This window comes from Haliotis asinina, chromosome 2 (genome assembly GCF_037392515.1).
Source record: "Haliotis asinina isolate JCU_RB_2024 chromosome 2, JCU_Hal_asi_v2, whole genome shotgun sequence".
Taxonomy (NCBI): domain Eukaryota; kingdom Metazoa; phylum Mollusca; class Gastropoda; order Lepetellida; family Haliotidae; genus Haliotis; species Haliotis asinina.
Genome location: NC_090281.1, coordinates 86,015,976 through 86,039,129, shown reverse-complemented (window position 1 = coordinate 86,039,129; position 23,154 = coordinate 86,015,976). Strand labels below are relative to the sequence as shown.

The following is a 23,154-nucleotide window of genomic DNA, read 5'->3' as shown; positions in this document are numbered from 1 at the left end:
AAAAATTCTGAAGTGTATATATGTGCCTGATATATTTAGAATTTTATTGGATTTAAAAGTGACGGTTGAAGAGGGAGGACATATATGTCCCTATGGCATCCAGGAGGTCAAAGTGATGTACCAATGCCTGAGAAATGTCAGGTAGCAATACACAAGCCATCCTAAAACATCCTTGGTAAGTTGCAAGGATCAGACCACCATCCTTGTGCACTGCATTCAGCTGCGAATTACAGGTATCACACAAAGGAGACAAAGCCAGCTGCTATCGACGCAGATGACGTAAATCCATTCCTTGTGAAATACAAACATTAAATTTCAACATGTCAAATATATATATATACACTTTATTGATATCACAGACATAAAACATTCAAATAACGATGTATATCATGAAATATAACATAACAAAACTGTTGAATTTGCCTTACACTAACTTTAGTAAATTCTCCTTGAATTAGAAACACTCAATTTTAAACATATTCACTTAATATAAATTTCCATGATTTAGTACATAAGTATTCTACACTAGAATAAGGTACTGACAATTGATCAAAATTAAGTTTATAAAAATAAACATTCATAAGATTCCCACAATGTTCTTCATAAAATGATGGGAGAAACAAAGCACACAAAATAGTTAAAAAGTGTTCAGCGTGAGCTATGGAATATATAAAACAAAATTTGCGATTGGAACAAGACAAGTGTGCTCAGCATGCTGAAAGTGAGTCAAAATCAAGAAGGCATATGGATATCTTAACTTGAGATTCACTGCAACTAGTGCAAGGCTAGTCATGATACGGCTAAAATATTGCCGACAAAACTTCAAACTTAAACTCTCTCTCAATCTTGCTCCTTGTGGCCATTATTAGTCTTTGACAAATGTAGAGGAATATTCTATCATCATGTCTCTGGTCAACAGAATACAAAATGGTTACAGCCTACAGAAAGCACCACAATCTAAGCTTTGAATGGATAGCTAATAATATCACTCAAAAGAAATTAAGGAGAACCTGATGCTTTCATATTATTGTAGTTGATCTGTGATAACATGATGATTAACCATAGTAATAAGAAATAGATCAGGTGGCCTTAACTCCTTTTTAGAAGCATGGATTCTTACATTTTCCCCATGACAAAAACTGACATGCAATTCTGAAGACGTTACAGCCATCATAACAGTATTATTTTGGATGATTTCAAGATAAGAAGTTGGACTATTGCAAGTCTGACTGTGACCGTCACTGTTGAGATGAATGATAAGTGAAACCTTCTGTATAGAAGTTAACAATATATAAACAAGACAAAATGGAACTGAAGTGAATGCATCAAAACAATCATTGCACACAATCTTTGAAAGTATTCCCATTCCAATACACGTAATCCACCCTGGAAGAAAATATGGTACTTTCCATGTCTTTATGTGGATAATACCATTCAGGCCACTAAGGTAGGATAGGTTGAATGCCAAGCTATACCATCATCATCTGTTTCAGGAAACTTCACATGTTGATTTTTCTTGCTGTTGATGCTGCTGCAATAGACGGAAACTCCCATGATGCAGCTGTCACACAATCAGGGGCATACACTCACGCCGATACTTTCACTGCCTAAAAATTACAAGTTGACACAGGGGATGAAAAAGATTATCTCTGTATTGTAACCAGTATATCTTGAAATGCCCCCTAAAACAACAAAAACTGTTAGAGGAATTAACAAGGACACTGATTAATTTGCATAAATAATGACCTATTTCTAAGCAATATTGGTCCCTGGCCCATTGAAATCTCAGACAATTTGATACTCGACAAAAGAATTCAGAACATTCCAGAAATCAAACTGGTTCATGTTCTAATAAAGGTTTCAGGACAGACAAATCCGTATACATTGAAAGCTGTCAAAACCGGCATCTGTCCCATCCGGCAAATTGTGAACGAACACCAGCATAAAATGTCAGTCCCATCTATGATTTGTACATTTATTACCAGCTCTACAATCCAGCACATTGTGTCTAAACCGCATTATTTCTCCAGTCCCAATGAGTGCCGGTTTAGACAGCTTCCACGGTATACCTATTCCTGGTGGATAATTTTTAAGAAATCCATGATTAAAACATACAATGTTAATTTCTCAGAATATAAAACAAGATTCTTAAGACCGTTTTTTATCCAATATCTTTCCTGTATTATCATATTCTGCCTGAAGAGCCCAGTGCCTATACAGCTGCACCTACCCTCCTCCTCTGATCCCTCAATGCTTCCTCCTCACTGGCTGCTAGGGCCTGAGCTAACAGTTGGTCCTCCTGTTCCTGGGCTGTTAGTCTGGAAGGAGTGAATGAGTAAATGAGTGAGCGAGTGAGATGAAAATATTTTTCAGCATTCCATAATCGCAACCCAATCTTACTGAACAAATTTGGAAACTTGTCAATTCCTTACTGCAAGCTTATTTCTTATTTCAAAAGATACAGGCAAAAACATACACATCAATACCTTTGTGGAAAGTATGGTTAGCGGGAACATGGCAACTTGCAAACTGGTGGCAGCAATGACACTGGGATTGTAAAGACAGTGCAAGGACAGTCAAGAATGGAAATCATTTAACCTCACTTTTCCATAACCACAAACCATTACATAGCCTTCAGTTTGGAATATTCATGATTATGACAGTGCATTTACATTGCTTTATCACAGTTCAGATATACTTTGTTGGCACATTTCTCTCAGCTGTTTCACCTTGCCAATTACTCATAATATGATGAACAAGTATATCAAGTGAAAGTAAAATGCTTAGAACAAGCATACAACCAACACAGACAAGCACAATACATCTGATCAAATTGTATCTATGTGACAAGTGATGAGTCAAGGACACTTACCCCTGTTTTTTTGTCTGAGCTGGTTGCTGTTGTGACTGAGCTTCTGCCATAGACAACTGTATTGCATGAGCCAGAGCTTCATCCTCAGTCTGAAATCAAAGGAATCACTTAGAGGCTGTCAATAATACTAATGGTCTTGACAAATGAAACAGTCATCAGAAGATGACATATCCCCAAGACTCCCAAATATTTGAAAGCACAAATCATCTGACAGGTAGATGATATTTTTAGACTAAATCAAAATAGTTTCCATGGAAACCAAGAAAAATAAAAATGCCAATAATCTGTAGATAGAAAAGGCAGCACTTCAGCTTCTGTTTCATATATCTACTAAGTCCTGTTGAAAGATATTGAACGGTTTTCGAGTTTGCTCTGAAAACTGTCACCCCTTCCTTTGGAGACTAAGTTCAAATCGTTTCCATGGAAACCAAGTAAAGTAAAAATGACAAAAATCTGTAAACTGCAAAAGCCACCACTATAGGTTCTGGCTGAGATATCTACCAACTTTGTTTAGAAAAATACTGAACATTTTGGGAGTTCTGGAAACAAAACAATTACAGACAAACTGACGAGGCATCAACTATATCCCCCCACATCACATGCCGCGGGGACAATAATAATTTACTGATAAATTTGATAAACCACACTACTAAGACAGAGACATCTGCATACTACTTTTTACCACAACCTCTCTAACCATTGGCAAGTACATACCATGCTAGTCGGCAATGTTGATGCTGCCGTTGGTACTGTTGGTGCTGCTTGTCTTTGCTGCCTCTCTCTACGCTGCCTGGTAAAATAAATATCTGGTATGATATATTTAGTCAAATGAATAATCTGCCTCTGTTTATGTAACCTTGTGGCCTGTCACTCAAGAGTCTGAGCCCAAACTTGCCGAGGACTTGCCAACTGAGAACACTCTTAACATATACATGATGTGAATAAAACATTTTGTACCTGAATGCTATGATGTCACGTTTCTTCTGTGACGTTGCATTCTACATGCAGCAACGGCGGGTAGCCAGTCTGTGTTTGAAAGTAGATTTGGGTTCATTTTCCTCAATTTGATGCCTTTGTTAATAAACAGAATATTATATTCATGCCCATATCATGCAATGTTTACTATGTTCATACTTGCTATCGCTCGAGAAATACCAACATTTAGGCACTCGTCTCATAAACGTAGTATGACATGGGCACACGTATAACATCCTCTATTTATATTCATATTTTTCATATGCCCTAGGCCAAAATATCAATATGTCATGGTGACGTTGTTACGAGTGAGTATTTTCTGTATATTACGTTATTAATTCAGTAATAATTATTGTTGGGTCACAACATTTAGTGTTTTGAATACTAAATATGATGGGTCACATTTCGTTTTAATAGATGGTCAACACTTTTAGCATTCTGGTTTTCCGGAATTTGTCTGCTCCTAGTTTTCGTGTTTACTTCCAGGAGACTTATTCTGGGGCATTCTACAGTGTTGACGATGTTCATTTGTGCCCGAACTTTCGGGAATGACTTAGTAAATATATATTAAGGCTGGTTGCCGTGTTGAGGGGGACACTCCCACTCATTTACATCACTGCTACGCTTGATAATCAAACCCCGTCAACGCCAGACCTACATTATCTGTTGTCGCACAGATCACTGTGTTGACATTCTGCCATACTTGATTCTCTCTCACACCAAGACTTTGGTGAGTTTGCTATATTGTATTTTGTGACCCATTGACTTAGATTTTGTCTCTTGAATTGTACCTGAAATCTGCATTGTTATATTGACTTGTGACTTTGTATACCTTGCTCTCCTTGTATAATAATAATATCTGAATATTTTAAACTTGTCTTTGTTCTGTTTTGCTGGTTCACAAGTGAATTTCTTACATTGTTGTCACAGCAAATTCTAAAAAAAACTGTAACAACGTGACATCATGAACATGAGAGCTAAGTATTGCAATATATTGCTGTACAAACTTCAAGGTCATACAAACATGATACAGAGCTAATGATGTGCAAATTTTACTACTTTCTCACTATACAATACAATCTATGGGATGCCATATCTCAGCAACGGTTCTGTGTTCATATTTCAAACTCTAGCATTAGCTGCAGTGCTAACCTAGACATGTCATGTAATTACAGCTGGTGGCAATGTCCCACTCAACAACATAATATGAGTTACCTGTCTAGATCTCTACCAAAGGAGGTCATTGTTGTCTGTTGTGGTTGTTTGTTCAATTTTTTAGATGTGGAGCTACCAGTTGAAGAACCTGCACTAGTTTTCCTCCGTAAGAGTGCTGCAACACTGCAAAGGTTAAAGGACGATCCATGATGTACATTATCACAACTGTATACAACATATCCATGACAAGGTTTTGTGAACAGACCCCACCATTAAGCCACTAGCATCTGACAATGACAACCTTATCTAGACTACATCCTTGATATACACAATCAAATTCAGACCACAACTTAGAGTCTTGACTTCAAGACTCCTGCACATCTTATGCTTAATGAGTGACCGAGTTTAGTTCTACACTGCCTGTAGCAATATTCAATCTAAATCATGGCAGCGGACACCAGAAATGGGAGTCACGCCTTTAACACATATGGGAATCAAACGTGTGTATTGGGTGTGAAGCTAACACTTTAATCACGAGGCCACCATTCTGCCCCCATCTTAGGGTTAATTCAATTATGTTTCATCATTGCTTATTTCTTCATTACACGCTTCATCTTGCAGGGTACTGGGGTATAACCTCCTCCAGAAATGTTGAACACACACTTTTAATGTTATTTTCCAGGTTCACTGGGGGCACTCACCCTGCATTTGACATTCCCTGACCAGAATTTTCAAATCCCTGACATTTGTGATCAGTTTCATGGCGATGGCGAAAACAGAAGTTTAGATGGCACTTGTCACACTTAACTGGCACCAGCTACAAAACAAGTATTTATATATACACATACAGGAAAACATACACACATTCATTCATAAATAATTCCTTCATAAGGGTTTTTAGCAGCGTTTAGGTAAATGTCTGCATCAACCATGTTTACATGCTTAACATGTTTGAGAAATAGCAGCAAAATATTATGCATGTGCATAAAATATCACTTAAGTTATCACATTGTTGAGATTTTCCATAATACATGTTAACATACTTAATATGATGAACACATACCTCTTTCTGCTTGCAGCCTTTGAAAGTACATTTATTGGTATAGATCTGAAATTTTCAGAAACAAAAAAAGCAATAAACAAGCCAGAGATTCTCACAAAAAGTAGATATGAAGAGTGGATGTTTTCATTATCTTGATAATCAGTGTAATCTGGAGTCTGTGATATTCAAGCGCTATGACAAAGGTGAGTACATAATTTAATCCTGAACAGACAATCCAGTGACTGATAGTAAGAGCAACAATCCATGCCTCCTAAAGATATACTGATGACACAGAATAAACCATTTCACCATATCATACCATGTAACATCACACCAATTATATTATTTCAAACATTATTAATATCATAACAAGTCTATAAACATTATGTAAACCTGTAAATTAGTCTCTCGGTCCCTGAAACACATTATTTTCCTACTGCCCAGCCCTTAATGCAATGATAAAGCCCTTAATGAAGAAAGTCTGGATTTTCTCAAGTTCTGAATCTACCATCTCCCCAAGGCTCCTTTTAAGTGTAAGAGCAGTTACGCTTGAATATTTTGTTGCACAACAGAAACATAAATACAGTAATGCATAAACCTCAGGACAAAAATGAAACAGAGAAAAGCTTCATAAATTGATGATCATCCTAGATTTTAATCAGGTGATAATTTGTTAGGCTTATAATAGTGTTAGTTTCTAAGTAACCATGCATCAGTCGTTCATATGAAAATCACATTCAGTTATACATAAACTTGGTTTCATGAATAGTTTAACAAATGAATTTGGAAGTCATAAAAACATGCTATTTGTCATTCTAAGATGTGTCGGTGAAAGATCAAAGGTGCCCAGGGTACTTTATCAGACGATAATTAGCTTTTCGCATTGCGTCAAAATGCCTTGACATCACTGTGTCTAGTCTAGTCTGCCCCTTGTAATCAAACACACGTCACAATGAAACAGACCTCATGGTACCTGTCAGTTGCCATTCTACAGCCACCTACACTGCATCCATTGCATCTCGTTTCTTGGTTTGCAGTTGCGTCACTCAGCTAACATCACTGGTGGAAACGTTACGTTTACATTTTCCAACACATAAAACGTCTCATAGTTTGACTCACAGTTTTCCAGCGACACAGTAATGTTTACAATGTTTACATTCCAACATGCAATCGTGGCATGTCGCCGGACTAGTCACCTTCATCTGTATGTACTGATCTAAACTTACGCTGGTTTTGAAATTTGATGTTCATATTGCCCCATATGGTTTACATTAATCCCAGATGTAATTAAAATAAAGTTTAGTTTGGCCCTGAACTATTACAACAATACTGACATCAAAGTACTCGGACTACCGTCCTCATGCTTTGATTGTCATAGTTCATGGCAAAACTATACTTCATTACAAAATACATTGGGGTAGAGCAAACTTTATTTCCTAACTTCACTCAGGGAGATAAGCATGTTATTAGATAAGAAAAATTCATTGACAGAATCAATTTAATTGTGTTCAACTGGTATATTAACGAAACTTATATGGGTGGAAATACAAGTTTATAATAAATAAATACTTTTGTATATAAAGCTCATTATTTAAAAAAATATACATTGAATAATACATAACTTCAACTATATTTACCTGGCTCAGATCAACATTTGAGTTTCATCACAACTACACAAGTGTACATGTTAACCTCAGTTACACTGTGTCATGGAACACTGTACCAATTGAAGCTTAAGGCTGAAATCACTGAATTTCTGTTCCCCTTAGCTTAAGGCTGTTTTGTTGAATGAGGCCCAGTTCCATATTTCACCTTTTTGACTTAGTATGCAACGGATCTGTTCCAATCATCAATCCCTGAAGGCTGAGCAATGAAATGAACACTTAAGAAGAATGACTCAGTGATATTTACCTTTCTTCTCTGTTTGGCAAGATCTGATGAGCAGTCGTTGTCTATGTGGCGACTGACAACAGCATCAGGGAGGTCCCCTTTTTTCACTGATATTGCCTCATTGCAAAGTGGACACACAGGAACTTGATTGTCCTGATACAAAGAAGTATATGAAAATCACAAAAACTGTGTTGAATATCTCATATAAAACTTTGAATATTTACTTTTATAACATATCCTAGCCACATAAGGAAACTGTGCATTGTCAAGATATTATCCCAGTTGATCAGTACGACAACAATGTTAAACGTACAAATAAACTTTAATGGAGGGATCATGAGACCATAAGTTGGGACAATTTCAATTGAAAAGTCAATCACAATGATGTCATGAGTCCACAAGCAGGCCAGGGGTCAAACGACGTCACAACCTCAACAGCAGAGCATCTATGATGCATACAGCCAATCAAACGTGCAAGGAAGGCTTGTGGGAAGTCACTCCAGATTCTCTCAAGTTCTGTTGTAAGGACAAGGACGTTATCTGGCGGATGAGGAAGACGGCATAAACATCAATCCAACTTGTCCCAAACATGCTCTATCGAGGACAGATCCGGTGAATCTGCAGACCTAGGCAGTAAGTCAACACTGTGGTGTTGCAAGAAATCCATAGCAACCCTTTCTGTATGAGGGCAGGCATTGTCCTATTGGAATGCCAAGGGCCATGACGTTGCAGAAAAGGAATTGCCACAGGTCGAGGAATCTGATCCCTGTAGCCCACACCAGTTAAGTTGCCCCGAACAATCAGCAAAGGAGGTTTTAGGGCGTGCTGTTATTCCACCCCAAATCATCACGGAACCACCACCACCACCAAAGTGATTCCTCTCCAAGACACAGGACTGTGCATAACGTTCTCCCACATGTCTACGGCACGCTGACGTCCATCACTACGGGAAATGTTAAACCTGGACTCATCTGCAAAAAAACCATTTCTCCACCAAAACAAGGGTCTGCAGACATGATTTCGGCACCACGTTCGATGAGCTTGTCAATGACATTGTGTCAGGATAGGTCATATGGCAGGACATCATGGTCTGATCCCGTGATGATGTAAACGTTGTTGAACTGTGTTGAAGTGAATACAGCAATCATCACTGCAGTCTGAAACTTGTGGCTAAGATGGGTAACCCTTATCCATCTGTCCTGTCTTGCCGTTGTTACATGTGGACATCCAGAACGTGGCCTATCTATGATCTCAATGGTGCTCCAGTGGCAGTAGAAATGTGAAGCCACTTGTCATTGAAACATTCCCCCACAAACCATCCCAATGGCCTAATGACGCTGTGCAGATGTTAGCCTTGGCATGCTATGCGTTTCAACAGCCGTTTAATATTTTTCAACGATCACAAAGGCAGGGGTTTAATATTTTTCAACGATCGCAAAGGCAGGGGTTTAATATTTTTCAACGATTGCAAAGGCAGGGGTTTAATATTTTTCAACGATCGCAAAGGCAGGGGTTGAGCTTTCCAAAGTGAAAATATTGTGTGATTTGCTCCATTTCTCTTTCCTGGAATGCATGTGCAATAGCGTATTGCACGTCTCTAGGACGAAACCACTGACTACATAGTAGGTGGCATGTGAATGCATGTTGGATACATGTCACTTATCTCTGAGTTTAAATCCTTATGTGTCTACACAGGTTTGATAAATTTAGATTTTATATTTTTGTATGCACAGTTTATTTATGTGCCTAGTATACTATGTACCATGTACAAAACATTAACAAAACCATAAATATTCTGATATCTTACTTTTCATCACAAACATATCTATTAAAAATATCACAAAAAGGACCCCCTTTATCCAGATTTTATCTCACATTGTACCCAGGTGGTGAAATAAACCCACATTACAACCAGGTTAACAAAGCTTTTACCCCTAGGCGATCCTTCATTCGTAAAACATGACCCAAGTTAAAGGACATACCTTTTTGTAGGATTCAGTGCAATGGTGGGTATCATACTTGATATGGTTCCGACTGAAAAAAAAAACAGATTTGTGATTATGATGAATTTGTACAATTGTCAGAGAGAACAAAAATGAGATATTTCTGAAAACTTGAATACATGAAAGTTGGATACCATTATCACTTTTATGAGGTTCAGTAATTAGCATAACGTGTTTAATATAACAAATTATATTTGTTGATAGTCACTGGTCAGGATTTATACATACAGTGATGCAAACTGGCTCAAGTCCTATAGTTCTTGCCAAACCATGAGACCATAAGCAGTGACAAACGCCACTAGAAAACCGTTGTTTTAAGGGTTTTGCTGCTATATATTATAATTATGATAATTACCATTATTATAAGGACTAGTGGACTAAACATTTTGACCACTAAATTGACTAATGTATTCCTGAAGAAGGTACAAGATAATACTGTGATTATAGTCGCTTACCAAAAGATGTTTGAACAGGCATCACATTTCATAGGAAGGAAATCTGCAGAAAAAAGAGTATGTTAGAATAAGTTAGCGCAATAGGTATTCTTCATATCAACATGGTTAAGAAAAATGGACATCTAACTATCCACAAAACAACACCATAGACATTTCAAGTAAAAAGTAGTCATGTTAATGCCTTGTACTAAATTGTGACACTTCCTTAAGTTGCTAGAATGATCACAAAGGGTAAACAGCTTGTGTCATGAGTTGGATGCTGTATAACACTGCAGTCAGCAATATTAAAACTATATGGCAGTGGTGTGTAAATAATTGAGTCTAAGACAGACAATCCAGTGATCAACTGCATGAGCATCAATTTATGCAACTGGGATAGAATGACATATTTCAACCATGTCAGTGAGCCTAACCACTTGATCATGTTGATTGCCTCTTAGTCTTACGACATGCATGGGTTGCTGAAGACCAATGCTACTGCAAGCGTTCCATCAGAGACAAAACAACTTATCATATTTCCAGTTATATCCTTTACCGTGAACCTTTCTATACTCATTTGTCAATCCTTGTTAAAATACTTTGTGCACAGTATATATGTCATATTGAAATGCATGGAATGGTCCTAATATGGCTGTCACTCTTATGACAATGTTTTTGAGCATCTGCAAGTATGACAAGGAATTCAACATTTTCAGGAATAAGTTTCCCTTGGGAGGTTTTGGACATGTCTCAAGACTTAACAAATAAAACTTTTTTATCCTTCAATGAAATTTTGAACTTCGCTATGGGTCTATTTTACAATCAAACTAATGACATATGTTATTATATGCACTGTTCATGTTACAAGGTTTGTTGATGAAAACAGCTCACTAGAAAAGTGTCAAATAAACAAGTTAAATTAACCAACAGTCTCATACTTCTAAATCAGGTCAAGTAAATTTGAATTGATTACCCCAAATGACTGTAGTACATTAATTTGGTCTTGTGATGACATTTTGGCAGAATAACAGTATAATGACAGTCTTGTTCATATGATTTTGACCATATGTTTGAAAACTACAGAAAACTGTCTCGATGTCAATCGATGGAAAGTGGACAAAACCATGATAAAACTCATTAAAGACGTATAGTCACAGGATTGGAAGCCCCTACTGACAGTCTCGCTTTGATGTGGGACCCGCAAGGGGTAGCTTTGCCCTATGCATCACGGGTAAAAACTGGCTGCCTGAGGGAGAGCATCATGTGCGTAATTCTTAAGGATTCATGCAGCATTTAGGTGGCAAGTCATGGATCAAAGGTAAGAATACTCGTTACTTAGAATACATACAAAAGCCACCAGCATCTTGCACAGATGCCGACCTCAAAGTGTTGCAAATAGTCGTTTCAATGTTCAAAATTAGTAGTTTGACCATAAAATTAGTAGTCAGCTAATTAAACAAAGTCATGATGGATTCTGAGAAAAAAAATGAATTATATTACAGTCACGTGGTTACTTTACGTTCGCCGGATTAAAACGTGTCAAATCGCAGAGGTGTTTAAATCAGCTTCGCTAAAATTACGTTTGTTACTTGCAATCATTCCAGTTCAAATATGTCATTAAATATGATGAATGGAAGGTATGTGAAGTCAGAAAATGTATTTCATCGTTGAAAATATGTGTTTTTGTCTAAATAACTGAACCTTAATGCATTTTATTAAAATTTCGTAGGATTTCTAGTGGAATCATATTGGCATAATTTGAAGTTAAAATTCGTAGTGAATGCGAGGTTGGCTTCTTGTTTCAGTGGATTTTACATTATCTTTGGCTAAGAAACCTATTGAACTGCTGGCCAGTCCTGACTTGTGCCGCAAACTTCAAAACCAATATGGTTGACACGCTCAGTTACCAAAATTGTAAATTACACCTTATTTGTGCATCAATTTACGATGCATGGATGGCATAAAAGCCTTAGTTACTTTGGTCACATATATTCTCTATATACTAGGGTGTCTGGGGTGAAATACTGTAAAATCATTTATTTTCACGTGGCTTAATTTTTGCGGAAAGAGAAAAATTGACTAATTCGTGCATCATCAAAGTAGAGAAATCACAAGAGTATAACACAGGAAACTGTAAACTGTAAAGAAAACACTGACCCTAGCTGTCGTCCTGTCACCTGCCTAATTAGTTGGGGAAACATGGGCCTTCCGCTACGTTGAGACATGCAATGGAGCACTGAAGAATCCATGTTGAGATTTGTGGAAGAAATCATAGACCCATATGTGACTTCGACCCGTGACGCGCTCGGCCATGTTTTTACGCGAAAAGCACGAAAATTAAACCCCCGCGAATAATAATGATTTTACAGTATATCTTTACTTATCTATTTTCAGTCGCAACTGTCATGATATTTTGTGTCAAATAGAAACATTCACTAGCATCATCCACATTGGATGTGATTTTTGTCACACTTCATTTGTCACTTTCATTCACTGAAACATTTTCCAGACAATCCTTACTGAGAGCACTTTTTCAGATTCATTAGCGGCTCCATAAAGATCGGAAAGGGTGCATGACCCTAACCCCAAGCCCTAACCCTAAGGATCGTAAAAGGTGCCTAACCCTTAACCCTAAGGATAAACGGCCTGTAAACTGCATTCTTGCCCAAAAGTCCAATTATACAGCTGTGCACTCATTGTTAAGAGACTATATTATCATCATATTAATTACGTAATTACCAGTTAATTTACTAACTCAAAGAAAACAACTATTATATATTAATCTAATGACACAGACCATGTAGTGTAAGCGTTCAGACATCTAATTCCCATTTAATCTTGGGAAGTTACTTGAATACTTGACGACTGACAACTCTGGGAAATACAAATTTCTAGGGTTGTTGACAGGTTCATTCTGTTTTTATTTAGGCACATGGCAATATTAATGAAATATTCACGAAGAGTTTAGGATTCTAAATGGACCGAACACATACTTACCTAGTTGTTTACAGCTCGATTCGAAGCAATTCTTTCCTAAACTGGGAAACTCCATCTCAAGCTAAGTCTGAAAATATGACTCTGCACTTCCCGAGATCTGCCAGCTTTTATATACAACCCTACGTCACTTCCGTAACATTGCCTCGGTTTGATTCTGCGGCAGCATGGCGTCGGAAGATGGGAATCCCCGAGTTTTCTTTGACATCGCAGTCGATGGTGATTCCAGTGAGTGTTGTTGTCATATGATGCTTCGTGTGTATTTTTGCTGCACGAATAGAGTACATTGTGCTATTAAGCTGACAATCACAATTTATATATAACCACATTAACGTGGATATTTCACCAACCAACACGACTGGTTGGTCCCGGGTCATCACAGGCTAAAAATAGCCCTTGGAATTTTGGAACATGCTAGAGGAATCTAGGCTGTATGACTAGCACAATGTCTCACGTAACAGATGTTTGTACCTGACTATGACAATTACGTGAATGTTTTAAGCTATTAATAGCCTATTTCTAAATTTTCATACAAATACAACGACTAGATCATTTTGTAATTTCCTTATACCAGAGACCATATAATAGTAATATAATAATTATATGGTCTCTGCTTATACACAGAGATGGCGAAATCAACGCATAAGAATGTTTTGTAGATATATGTATACTATACTTTTGTATTAATCATCATAGTTATTAAAGTGATTATTTAATATAAAAGTTTGGGACAAAATGCTAAATATTTGAACGTGGCCATTTGAATATGTAGCTGTACAAACTGTTCAAATTCGAATTTGACACTTTCCGAAGAATCATAATAATCAGTTATAACCTTAATATACCAAGAATTATTATTCATTACAATGAAATTAACAGAGTGTCCTAAATGGTTTATGAAAAGACACCATTACTTTATGAGAAAACATCTTGAAAAATCTGGAACAATATGTATACTCTGCCAAAAAAGTAGGGGAACTGTACTTTCAATGTACAATTGTTGAAACTGGGAGATATTTGGGATTGGATCAGTGTGTATACAATAATGATGGTTGTTTTGAGAATGCAACACCACATGGATTTCATTCAAAGCAAAGCTGTCCAGTTATCCCCCTTGTTAGGTGACTGGAATATGACAGGTTTACAATTTTCATGCAGTAGTGTGTGATTTGACCCTGAAAACCCTGACCATGCACAGATGCAAGAAAATTATTGGAATAAATGGCCTACAGTGACTTATTGACCTGCCTTTAAAACATCAGATTCATAATGACACCCAATGCACGTGTAGGAGGCTTCCATGTGCACATGCTTCCCATGCATTGTGTTTGCTTGTGGTGATAATGTGAAATGATGCTGCATACACAAGATGAATGTCATTGTAACATTCCTCAATGGGTTTTCTTTCTACCAGACTTCAAAAGTTCAGGTTCCCCTGCTTTTATTGAAGAGTATATTTGTAACCAGTAAATGTCAGGTAATTAAAGTGGATCCATCCTCAGCTCGGAATTTGAGGTTTAACACATACCAGGACTGAATAATGATCAAGAAAGTGCATCATGTTTCATATGAAAATGCATATGAATTATTTGTAAATATTATGTTTCAGTTGGCAAGGTGGTGTTTGAACTGTTCAAGGACAAATTACCTAAAACGGCTGAGAACTTCCGTGCCTTATGTACAGGTGAAAAAGGAGTAGGACCAACAACAGGAAAGCCTCTACACTACAAAGGATGCCCATTTCACAGAAGTACGTCCTGCTGTTTTTTTGCACTGACATTGAAATCAGATCACAGCTCTGACCTGATACCTATCTCTGTCAGATTTGATCTAATTATGTTGACTCTTTTAAATAATGAGCCTGGTGTCATTCATATCAGAATATTTTGTAAAGATATAATATTATAATGGGGATGCTTGAGAAGCAAAGTAGCACCACAAATGTCATTTATTCTGTTCACTTTTGCCTGCCTTGAGAATACATGTACTTGCTGTATTTACTATGTTAACTTGCTTAGTCAGTGGTGTGGTCGGTGTTTTCTGCTGTAACCTTTGAATGTTGCTGCTTTAAATAATTAAGTTGAACTTTAAGATGTATTGAATGCCTGCTGGATTTGTTGAATGTCTTTTGGATGTTTTGAAAGATTGATGGCTTTTATAATACAAGTGACAAAGGCATGTTCTAAGTAAATTTTGCTGTTTATCACTAATCTCAGCAATATTCTAGCCATATGACCTGTATTTAATCAAATCATTAATAGCTGATTAGTGATTGATATTATGTACAATGATCCACACCTTCAAGGGACACTGATGCGCAACTATCTTCCCAAGCATGGCCACCAAATTCTTTAAGTCCACGTTTTCCATCATATACCTTCAACATGTCATCTATTTGTGACATCTAGAATGAAAGGATTGGTCTTGGTTTTAGATAATTTCATGTCTGTTTTCAGTCATCAAGGATTTTATGATCCAAGGAGGAGATTTCTCAAACCATAATGGCACTGGTGGAGAAAGTATCTATGGAGCTAAGTTTGATGATGAAGGATTTCCATACAAGGTACTGACAGAACATATGGCTGAAATTCTAAAACAGTCCAGAAGAAATTACCAGGTCCCCTTTTTCCCTCACTTTAGATATCAAATGTTTGATTCACTAATGTATTCCTGACATCAAAGTATTTGTGTTTGGTCATCAAGGAATGATTATGTTGATGATAAAAGGTTCTGAATCTGTATGGGATATTTTGATGTGGTCAGTAATTTGCTATTGGCATGTTCACATTTTTTAATTGTTCATAACCTGAAGTTAATAACTTGACAGTTTACTTATGGTGTCAAATATCAGGAATATTTTATGTACAAGATTTATCTTAGATTTGAAATGAAGTACCTTAGCAAAATTGAAACAGAGTCATCATATTGTTCAACCTGTGATTGCATAATGTTCTGTTAATAAATTCTTAGGAGGTAGCACATTGTTAGTTCAACTTTGAATCTTTGTATTTCAGGTTGTGTATTTATACTGTAACTTGCTGCAGTCAGTAGGTTTATTATTGGACTGTAACGACAGATCTTTGACCGGTGTAATTATTGTTTCTGCAGCATGATGTTCCGGGTCTACTTAGCATGGCCAACAGTGGACCCAACACCAATGGGTCTCAGTTCTTCATTACTACAGTGCCCACGCCACACCTTGATGGCAAACATGTCGTGTTTGGTAAAGTCATCAGTGGAATGGGCATCGTGAGTGAGTTGGAGAATGTGGAGAAAAATGGAGAGAAACCTGTCCAGGTTGGTTCATGATATAGATTCATGTAAAGTACTCTGCATATATTTCTTCACATGCTTATTTGTTTTTATACAAATATTATGTGTTGTGTCAAGTACTGTTTGTTAACTCAGCAACTTCATCGATTATCAGTTGATTCAGACTGTCTCTGCTTTTCAGGAATGTGTAATTTCCGAATGTGGGGAGCTCCAGCCAGGTGAGGACTTCCAGAAAACCAAAGATGATGGGACAGGAGACACTTATGCTGACTTCCCTATAGATGCTGGCCTAGACTTCTCCTTGGTAGGAAAAATCCCTGACCATGAAAATGATGACTTAAAATCACTAGCTTTGACCAATGAAATTTCACCATGTAATCGCTTGTCGTGACCATGGGAATTCCTATGTCTGGTGCTAGTTTCAGGGCTATGTTTTATGCTGAAATTGATTTTTCTTCATGTTACAGAAAGACAACAAGGAGAAAATAATAGAAATTGCTCTTGATATCAAGAAGATTGGAAATACATTGTTTAAAGAACAAAAGTTTGCTAAGGCCAAGAGGAAGTACAGGAAAGCTTTAAGGTGAGGAACAGGCTACCAATCTTAGTTACCTCTGGTAAATGATACGTCCAGTTATTCACCTGAGAAGAGTTGCTTAGTCTGATACATTGCACAGTTTTGCAATTTTCCTCACAGGAGCAAATATTTACGATTCAGAGTAAATCTCTTTCCTGCTCCTCAGATTCGTTTCTAAGCCCTGTATGTATTTTGTGATTGGAGGTATCTACACACAATGAGTAATCAGATGTCTCTACCTGAACAAGAGGAAGAAGACATTGGACGCACACATATTCTACCATTCTTCCTTAATCTGTAAGTAACACCATAGCAAGCTATCAATGGAAATTGCATTGTGCCAGTTGTTCCAATGAGATATTTTTCTTTTATATCTGTCATAAATTAATTGTGGATGGAGTTGCTGATATATATGACAATGTGACATGAAGGTACTTGATATGAGAATAAATGATGTGTAGTTCTGTTCAGCAGATTTTCAATGGCTCTGAAAGTTTACATACAGTCTCAAAGTTATATTACTTAATGTTGGACTGACAAGACATGGACAATCTCACACTTATATAGATTTATGAATACTGTACTCAAGTAAAGTAATCAAACTTATTACACAGTCGTACAGTCATTTTGGGGTTATTTAATACATTTTCCCTTTATCTCTATTTTCAGAGCAGCATGTAATTTGAAATTAAGTGAATATGAAGAGGCATTTGAAAATTGTCATGAAGTAAGTTCCTGAAACCTTGATGTCTTTTAAAGGGCAAGTTTACACGAAAAATCACCTTTTTGTCTTCCACTTTTTCATCAAGAGAAATGTTTGTCAAGTAGTTTTATAGCCAAAACAAAACACATATCCGAAGTAACTAATTTATCTTTTGCATTATATCGATTCCAAGTTTTCATATTACAGAGAGTTCTATGTCCTGAATAAATACACCATGGCTTATGTCCCTTGGAAATGACGTCATTGGTGCCCAAATGATACATGGATGACATTGTTACTCCTTGTTAGACCCATTTCACGTGGTGCAAGTATAGGTGTGGTTCTTGTGTCTCAATGAGCAGGCTACTGTTGTAATCCACCTGTTGCCTGGCCGTCAGCTGGCTTGGTTGAATGCTGTTACATTGTACAAAAAGTGTTACCACATGACCAGATGGTATAACATTCAACCTGAGTCGTCCGTCTTTCCAACCAACAGTAACTTCTTTCACCGAAACTCAAACGTACATGCACTACATTAAGCTTGCCATTGGTGAATGTGAAGGCAGTCTACGTCTTGTACATTGCTCTATAAACTATACAGCATAATATGTCAGTATTTACATCTTTAGGCTTTGGGACTATACGGGAGACTAGTCTAAACGAGCTGGCACCAATTACGTGCTGTCAAAGGGCGGCAACTGTAGCCTGTTTTATAACGGCATAACATTTCAGCACTTATAGTGCGAGTTATACATTTGTTGTAAGAAAAATGAGTCTGTATTTTAAGTAATTTTAAAACTTCCATGATATTATGGTTTACACTTCCCGTTTTATTGATTACAAAATCTGTTTTAGATCTAGTTCTGTTTTGAAGTGCTGCTGGACATAAGTGGTCAGAAATAGATGAATTCTGAACTGTTTTCTTAAAGTATTCAAGCTTTCACTTCTCTTGAACCCTGGAAATCAGACACAGGTGTCGGCGTCATCAAATTCACAGCAATAGTCTTTGTAGAGTTACCTCCCTTTGACATGCCTTCAACTTTTGATCATGGGTTTTATGCACCTGTGTTACTGATTTGAAAATGTGTTCCACAGAACAAGTCTGACCTTTTGGAATGCTCTGTTGCCATAAGTCTTGGCTGTTCTAAGAACTTAGCTCAGAATTATATTTATGCTAACATATATCCTATGTTTTATTTATGGGAATTAGTGATTTAGCAATGTCCCGGTTGGGGACACCAGAAATAGGCTTCACACATTGTACCCATGTGGGGAATCAGACCTAGATCTTCAGCATGACAAGTTGGCACTTTAACCACTGGACTACCCCAGTACCCCTTATGGGAGTTAAGTGAAGAAAGCTACTGGATCAGGCTTTGAGTTTCATCAGATGTTTGACAAGACTTGAATGTAAAAACTTGTATTCTCAAGAACTTTACAGGCTGTTGGAGTGGTCAGTGGTTGGAAGTCCTGATTTTGCCATACCCCTGACATAAAAAGTATGAGCACATTTGAATGGATTCTTTTTAAATTTGTGGATTACCAAAAATGTATGTATGGAGTAGGTGCATTGAAAAGTAGTTACATTTTGATATTTTTTATCTGTTGATAATGATCACAAATTACATCTTTTGAACTCAGGAAGACACACATGAAATCTGTGAAATAACTTTACAATCATTTAAAGGATTGCATTAGTGAGCCTTTCTCACATTTTGGGGTTTACTAATTTTGAAATTGGCGCTTGTGTCATTTATTTCCTGTTTATTTTTTTTCAGGTATTGGAGAAAGAGCCTACAAATGCAAAAGCTTTATTCAGAAGAGCTCAGGCCCAAAATGCACTAAAGAACTGGGATGATGCTGTAGTAAGTACTACATCAGAGAGAGGAAATTGATTGCCTTAGAGCAAGATGACACTTTATGACCCACCCATGGAACATACTGCTGTGTAATATTTTTACTATATTACACTAGTGTATTACCCCGAGGCATATGAAGTCACAATGGTTCACAGTTATGACTAATGCCACTGCCGCAGTGGTACCAGACCTTTGCTTGACTTGTGGAAAGCTGAGAATCATCACAATGTAGGCAATTTCACCGCAGTTTCTGTCAATTTATGCTGGAGACTAATAAACAGAATACTAAACTCTCTTAGTGAAATACCTTTTTTGTCAAACTTTTAAAATTTTGGAAGTTTTAGTATCAAACTCGCGATACCAAATCATTTATTAATTTTAGTTAGAAATGTTATTACACAGATAGTCGTGTAATATCCTCTCTGTATCCAATGTGTGTCACTGGATATGACTCTTGCATAAGAATAGATAATCCAATTACATGTATTATCTTTTATTAACTCCATGCTTGTGGTTGTAGCAAATTAGGACAGGTGGTCACCTCATTTAGTTAAGTGATGTTTTCTTGATGAAAGGCTGCTTGCATTGGCATAGGAAGTTATAAAGAAATATCACGTGACTGTATGTTGTGTTTCAGATTGACCTTGAAGCGGCGTTAAAATCTCAACCTGATGATAAAGGTAAGAATACAATCTATAAATAATGATAGCATCTATGAACATGGAGGACAGAATTTCAGCTCTGTCATATGCAAATTACTAAGTTATTTACATCCAAGTTAATTTGGGTCAGAAACTATTGGAGCTTATTCAGTTGTTTGCAAGAAAAACCTTGTGCAGTAAGCAACTGTTACGGTGTGCTTAATGGGACAACAAATTATGTTTTGTTACAATTGTAGTTAGTCATGCGCATTTTGACTACCATGTGAAACATGCATACAAAACAGCAACAATGCATTATCTTCATGAGTGCATTTTGAAGCATTTTGATCTTTTTTTATATTTAAGAATATTAAAATATCTTGCTTCAGTGTTGACAACTCTCTGATTTATGATGATCACACAATCAGTGGGGGTCACTATGTTGACCTTGATTTTTTCAATTGTTATTCTGATGTTTATTAGGCATAATGAGAGAGCTTCAGAAAACAAGAAAGATGAAAGAGGATTACAAGAATCAACAAAAGAAAGCATATTCCAAGATGTTTGCTTCCTGAAGTCTGTGACATGTGTATGTATATATACGATACAATATTAATGGCCTCAGCAAAATAACTGAAGTCCAGTTTGGTTATGAAAACGATATTTACAATTTTAAGGCAACATTCATGAACATTTGTTGAATAGACATTATCGCAATCTTCCAGATTTGATAGAAAAACGTTATATTATGAAACACTGGAATGGGCAACCAAAGATGGATAGACAAGCCTACAATTTGTCAGATGAGACATTGTCATCTATGATATGCAATTTTGTCTAGACTTCATGAATAAATTGAAACTATGTATTGTTTTTATGTTTTTATTGAATTTTAATGGGTTTTTTTATGAAATCATGAAGTGTCATGCTACATCAGCAATGTGCACCCGTGTATGTAAGTAGCCAAAAACCCAGCCAGACATGAGGGCTGGTAACTGGTAATAGATTTCACCAGGCCAAGCAGTTCAAGAATGTAACTCGTTTTTTACTCTGTTGTATGGAACATGTTATTTAAAATTTGGACCAGACCATTGGGCTTGCTAGCTGTAAATATAGAAGGTTCAGAAATGTAACTTGTCTCAGGCGGTCGCACGGTTGGGCCTTATTTCATTCACTGTGTATACCAATATTTTGTTCATGCAGTGTATGGTCTTGAGGTTCTGGCTTAGAATGGGTCTTGAAGCACATACACTGATCGACATCAAATCATGCGGTAAGACTCAATGATTACCTTAAGTGTGTCATTGTTCTTGGTCTTAGTTAGTCTAGTCATTTGTATATACAGGCAGATGTCATATAGTTTGTTAAAGAATGTGTATTCATCCTATCCCTAGTGACCGGGTAAGGTGATAAAATACATATAGCTGAGAGTAGCTGTGATGCATATGCCAGAATCCAAATCCCAAATACAAGATATCCCCTTACCATGAATCTTGGTTTGTCAGCAGGCTGTGGAGTGACCAGGTGGTTATGCCATTCTTTGGTAAGAGTTCTTGCAGGGTTATTGCTGGAGTGTTAAAACAGCATAACACCATTCTCACCCACAAACTATTCATAGGCAGATCCAAGGGTGGGGTTTCAAATGGTGCACGCTCCATTTTTTGTCATGGTACTTTATTAAATGACCATCGAAACTGTGAAAATGAATTGTGCACCCCAACAATCCTTTCTCAAAAACCTGTATTCGCCCCTGCTGCTCTATCAACAGACAACCTATGATTTGGAATAGGGGTAGGACCTGCTGAAGTAGATCTATGTGCCTCACTTCCACTTCCAGCCGCCATATACACTCATGTGCCATATTAAAGTTCACAAAATGGCCACTGTGATTCTTTACCAGCTGGTTCTTTTAAATGAAAATTTATTTCATCTTGGCAACAGTTATAGGGTTTCAAATTTTAAGGGGTATAAATTTGACTTAACATCTGTGTAACATTGTGTAAACAAAAGGGGGATAACTCTCAAGTACTTAGTATGACGTCTGCTCCAAGCGTCAGGGCACCTAGAGGGAAAGACCTTACAGCCTATCAGAAAAAGCTCATATTAAGTTTAAAATTCAGAAGACTAGAGTGGAATAGGTAAAATAACTGGAAGCAATAGGTTTACTGTCTGTAAATTCCTGAAGAGGTGTTCTCAAGGAGAAAATACAGAAAATCATCAGAGAAGTTGCAGGAGAAGAAAATTAACTGACAGAGTTACTAGGGCTTTATTGAAGATTGTTAAATGTAACAGGAGGAAGTCTCTTCAGGATATATCTTCACTTTCGCACCAGATGTCTCAAGTAAGAATATCACAATACAAAGGCATCTTCATGAAAATGTTTTTCGTAGAAGAGTTGTGAAGAAGAAAACCACCATATCCTGTCAAAACAGGTTCACGAGAAGAGCCTTTGTCAGAACGTATTTGCGATGGAATGTGAAAAGTGACTGATCCAGGGTAATATTTACAGATGAGACTCAAGTTGTTGTAGGAAACGATAGGAAAGGTTATGTTTGGAGAACCGATGAAGAAAAGTGGAAACCCTTGTGCCTTTGTGTGAATAGGGATAACAATGCTCCACGTCACAGAGTGACGTTTTAGGGTGTTTTTGTTTTGACGGCGTTGGAACCCTTGTCAATGTAGTCACATTTTGAGATGAAACATTTTTACATTGTGCGGCGTTATACGACACAACCA

General features: G+C 37.0%; 2 protein-coding genes across 3 annotated transcripts; one reads left to right on the top strand and one right to left on the bottom strand.

Moving 5' to 3' along the window:
• Positions 1-328: 328 nt before the first annotated feature.
• LOC137274504 (AN1-type zinc finger protein 2A-like) lies at positions 329-13,521 on the bottom strand. Of its 2 annotated transcripts, none has more exons than XM_067807724.1 (11): positions 13,369-13,521; positions 10,393-10,435; positions 9,917-9,968; positions 7,956-8,087; positions 6,066-6,110; positions 5,704-5,819; positions 5,063-5,185; positions 3,587-3,662; positions 2,873-2,961; positions 2,231-2,318; positions 329-1,531 (listed from the first exon to the last, which is right to left on the bottom strand). In XM_067807724.1, exons 1-11 carry the CDS (start codon positions 13,421-13,423, stop codon positions 1,490-1,492), a joined length of 861 nt encoding a protein of 286 aa, XP_067663825.1. In that variant the 5' UTR covers positions 13,424-13,521; the 3' UTR covers positions 329-1,489. The 2 variants fall into 2 exon arrangements, with proteins under 2 accessions (XP_067663825.1, XP_067663826.1); XM_067807725.1 differs by having other exon boundaries at positions 329-1,607; positions 13,369-13,512.
• LOC137274503 (peptidyl-prolyl cis-trans isomerase D-like) lies at positions 13,503-21,291 on the top strand. The gene is made up of 11 exons (XM_067807723.1): positions 13,503-13,593; positions 14,975-15,115; positions 15,822-15,928; positions 16,474-16,662; positions 16,820-16,942; positions 17,106-17,221; positions 17,420-17,512; positions 17,885-17,942; positions 19,697-19,783; positions 20,415-20,457; positions 20,902-21,291. The coding sequence occupies exons 1-11, from the start codon at positions 13,533-13,535 to the stop codon at positions 20,991-20,993; spliced, it is 1,110 nt and encodes a 369-aa protein (XP_067663824.1). The 5' UTR covers positions 13,503-13,532; the 3' UTR covers positions 20,994-21,291.
• Positions 21,292-23,154: the final 1,863 nt, after the last annotated feature.

Excerpts from the sequence above, each read along its gene's own strand:
- LOC137274504 (XM_067807724.1), bottom strand. The coding sequence starts at position 13,423 with ATGGAGTTTCCCAGTTTAGGAAAGAATTGCTTCGAATCGAGCTGTAAA. Across the intron at positions 8,088-9,916 it reads GCACTGAATCCTACAAAAAG|GACAATCAAGTTCCTGTGTG; the intron begins GTATGTCCTTTA and ends TCTTTGTATCAG. Across the intron at positions 5,820-6,065 it reads AAGGCTGCAAGCAGAAAGAG|CTGGTGCCAGTTAAGTGTGA; the intron begins GTATGTGTTCAT and ends CTTGTTTTGTAG.
- LOC137274503 (XM_067807723.1), top strand. The coding sequence starts at position 13,533 with ATGGCGTCGGAAGATGGGAATCCCCGAGTTTTCTTTGACATCGCAGTC. Across the intron at positions 17,943-19,696 it reads CATTTGAAAATTGTCATGAA|GTATTGGAGAAAGAGCCTAC; the intron begins GTAAGTTCCTGA and ends ATTTTTTTTCAG. Across the intron at positions 19,784-20,414 it reads AGAACTGGGATGATGCTGTA|ATTGACCTTGAAGCGGCGTT; the intron begins GTAAGTACTACA and ends GTTGTGTTTCAG.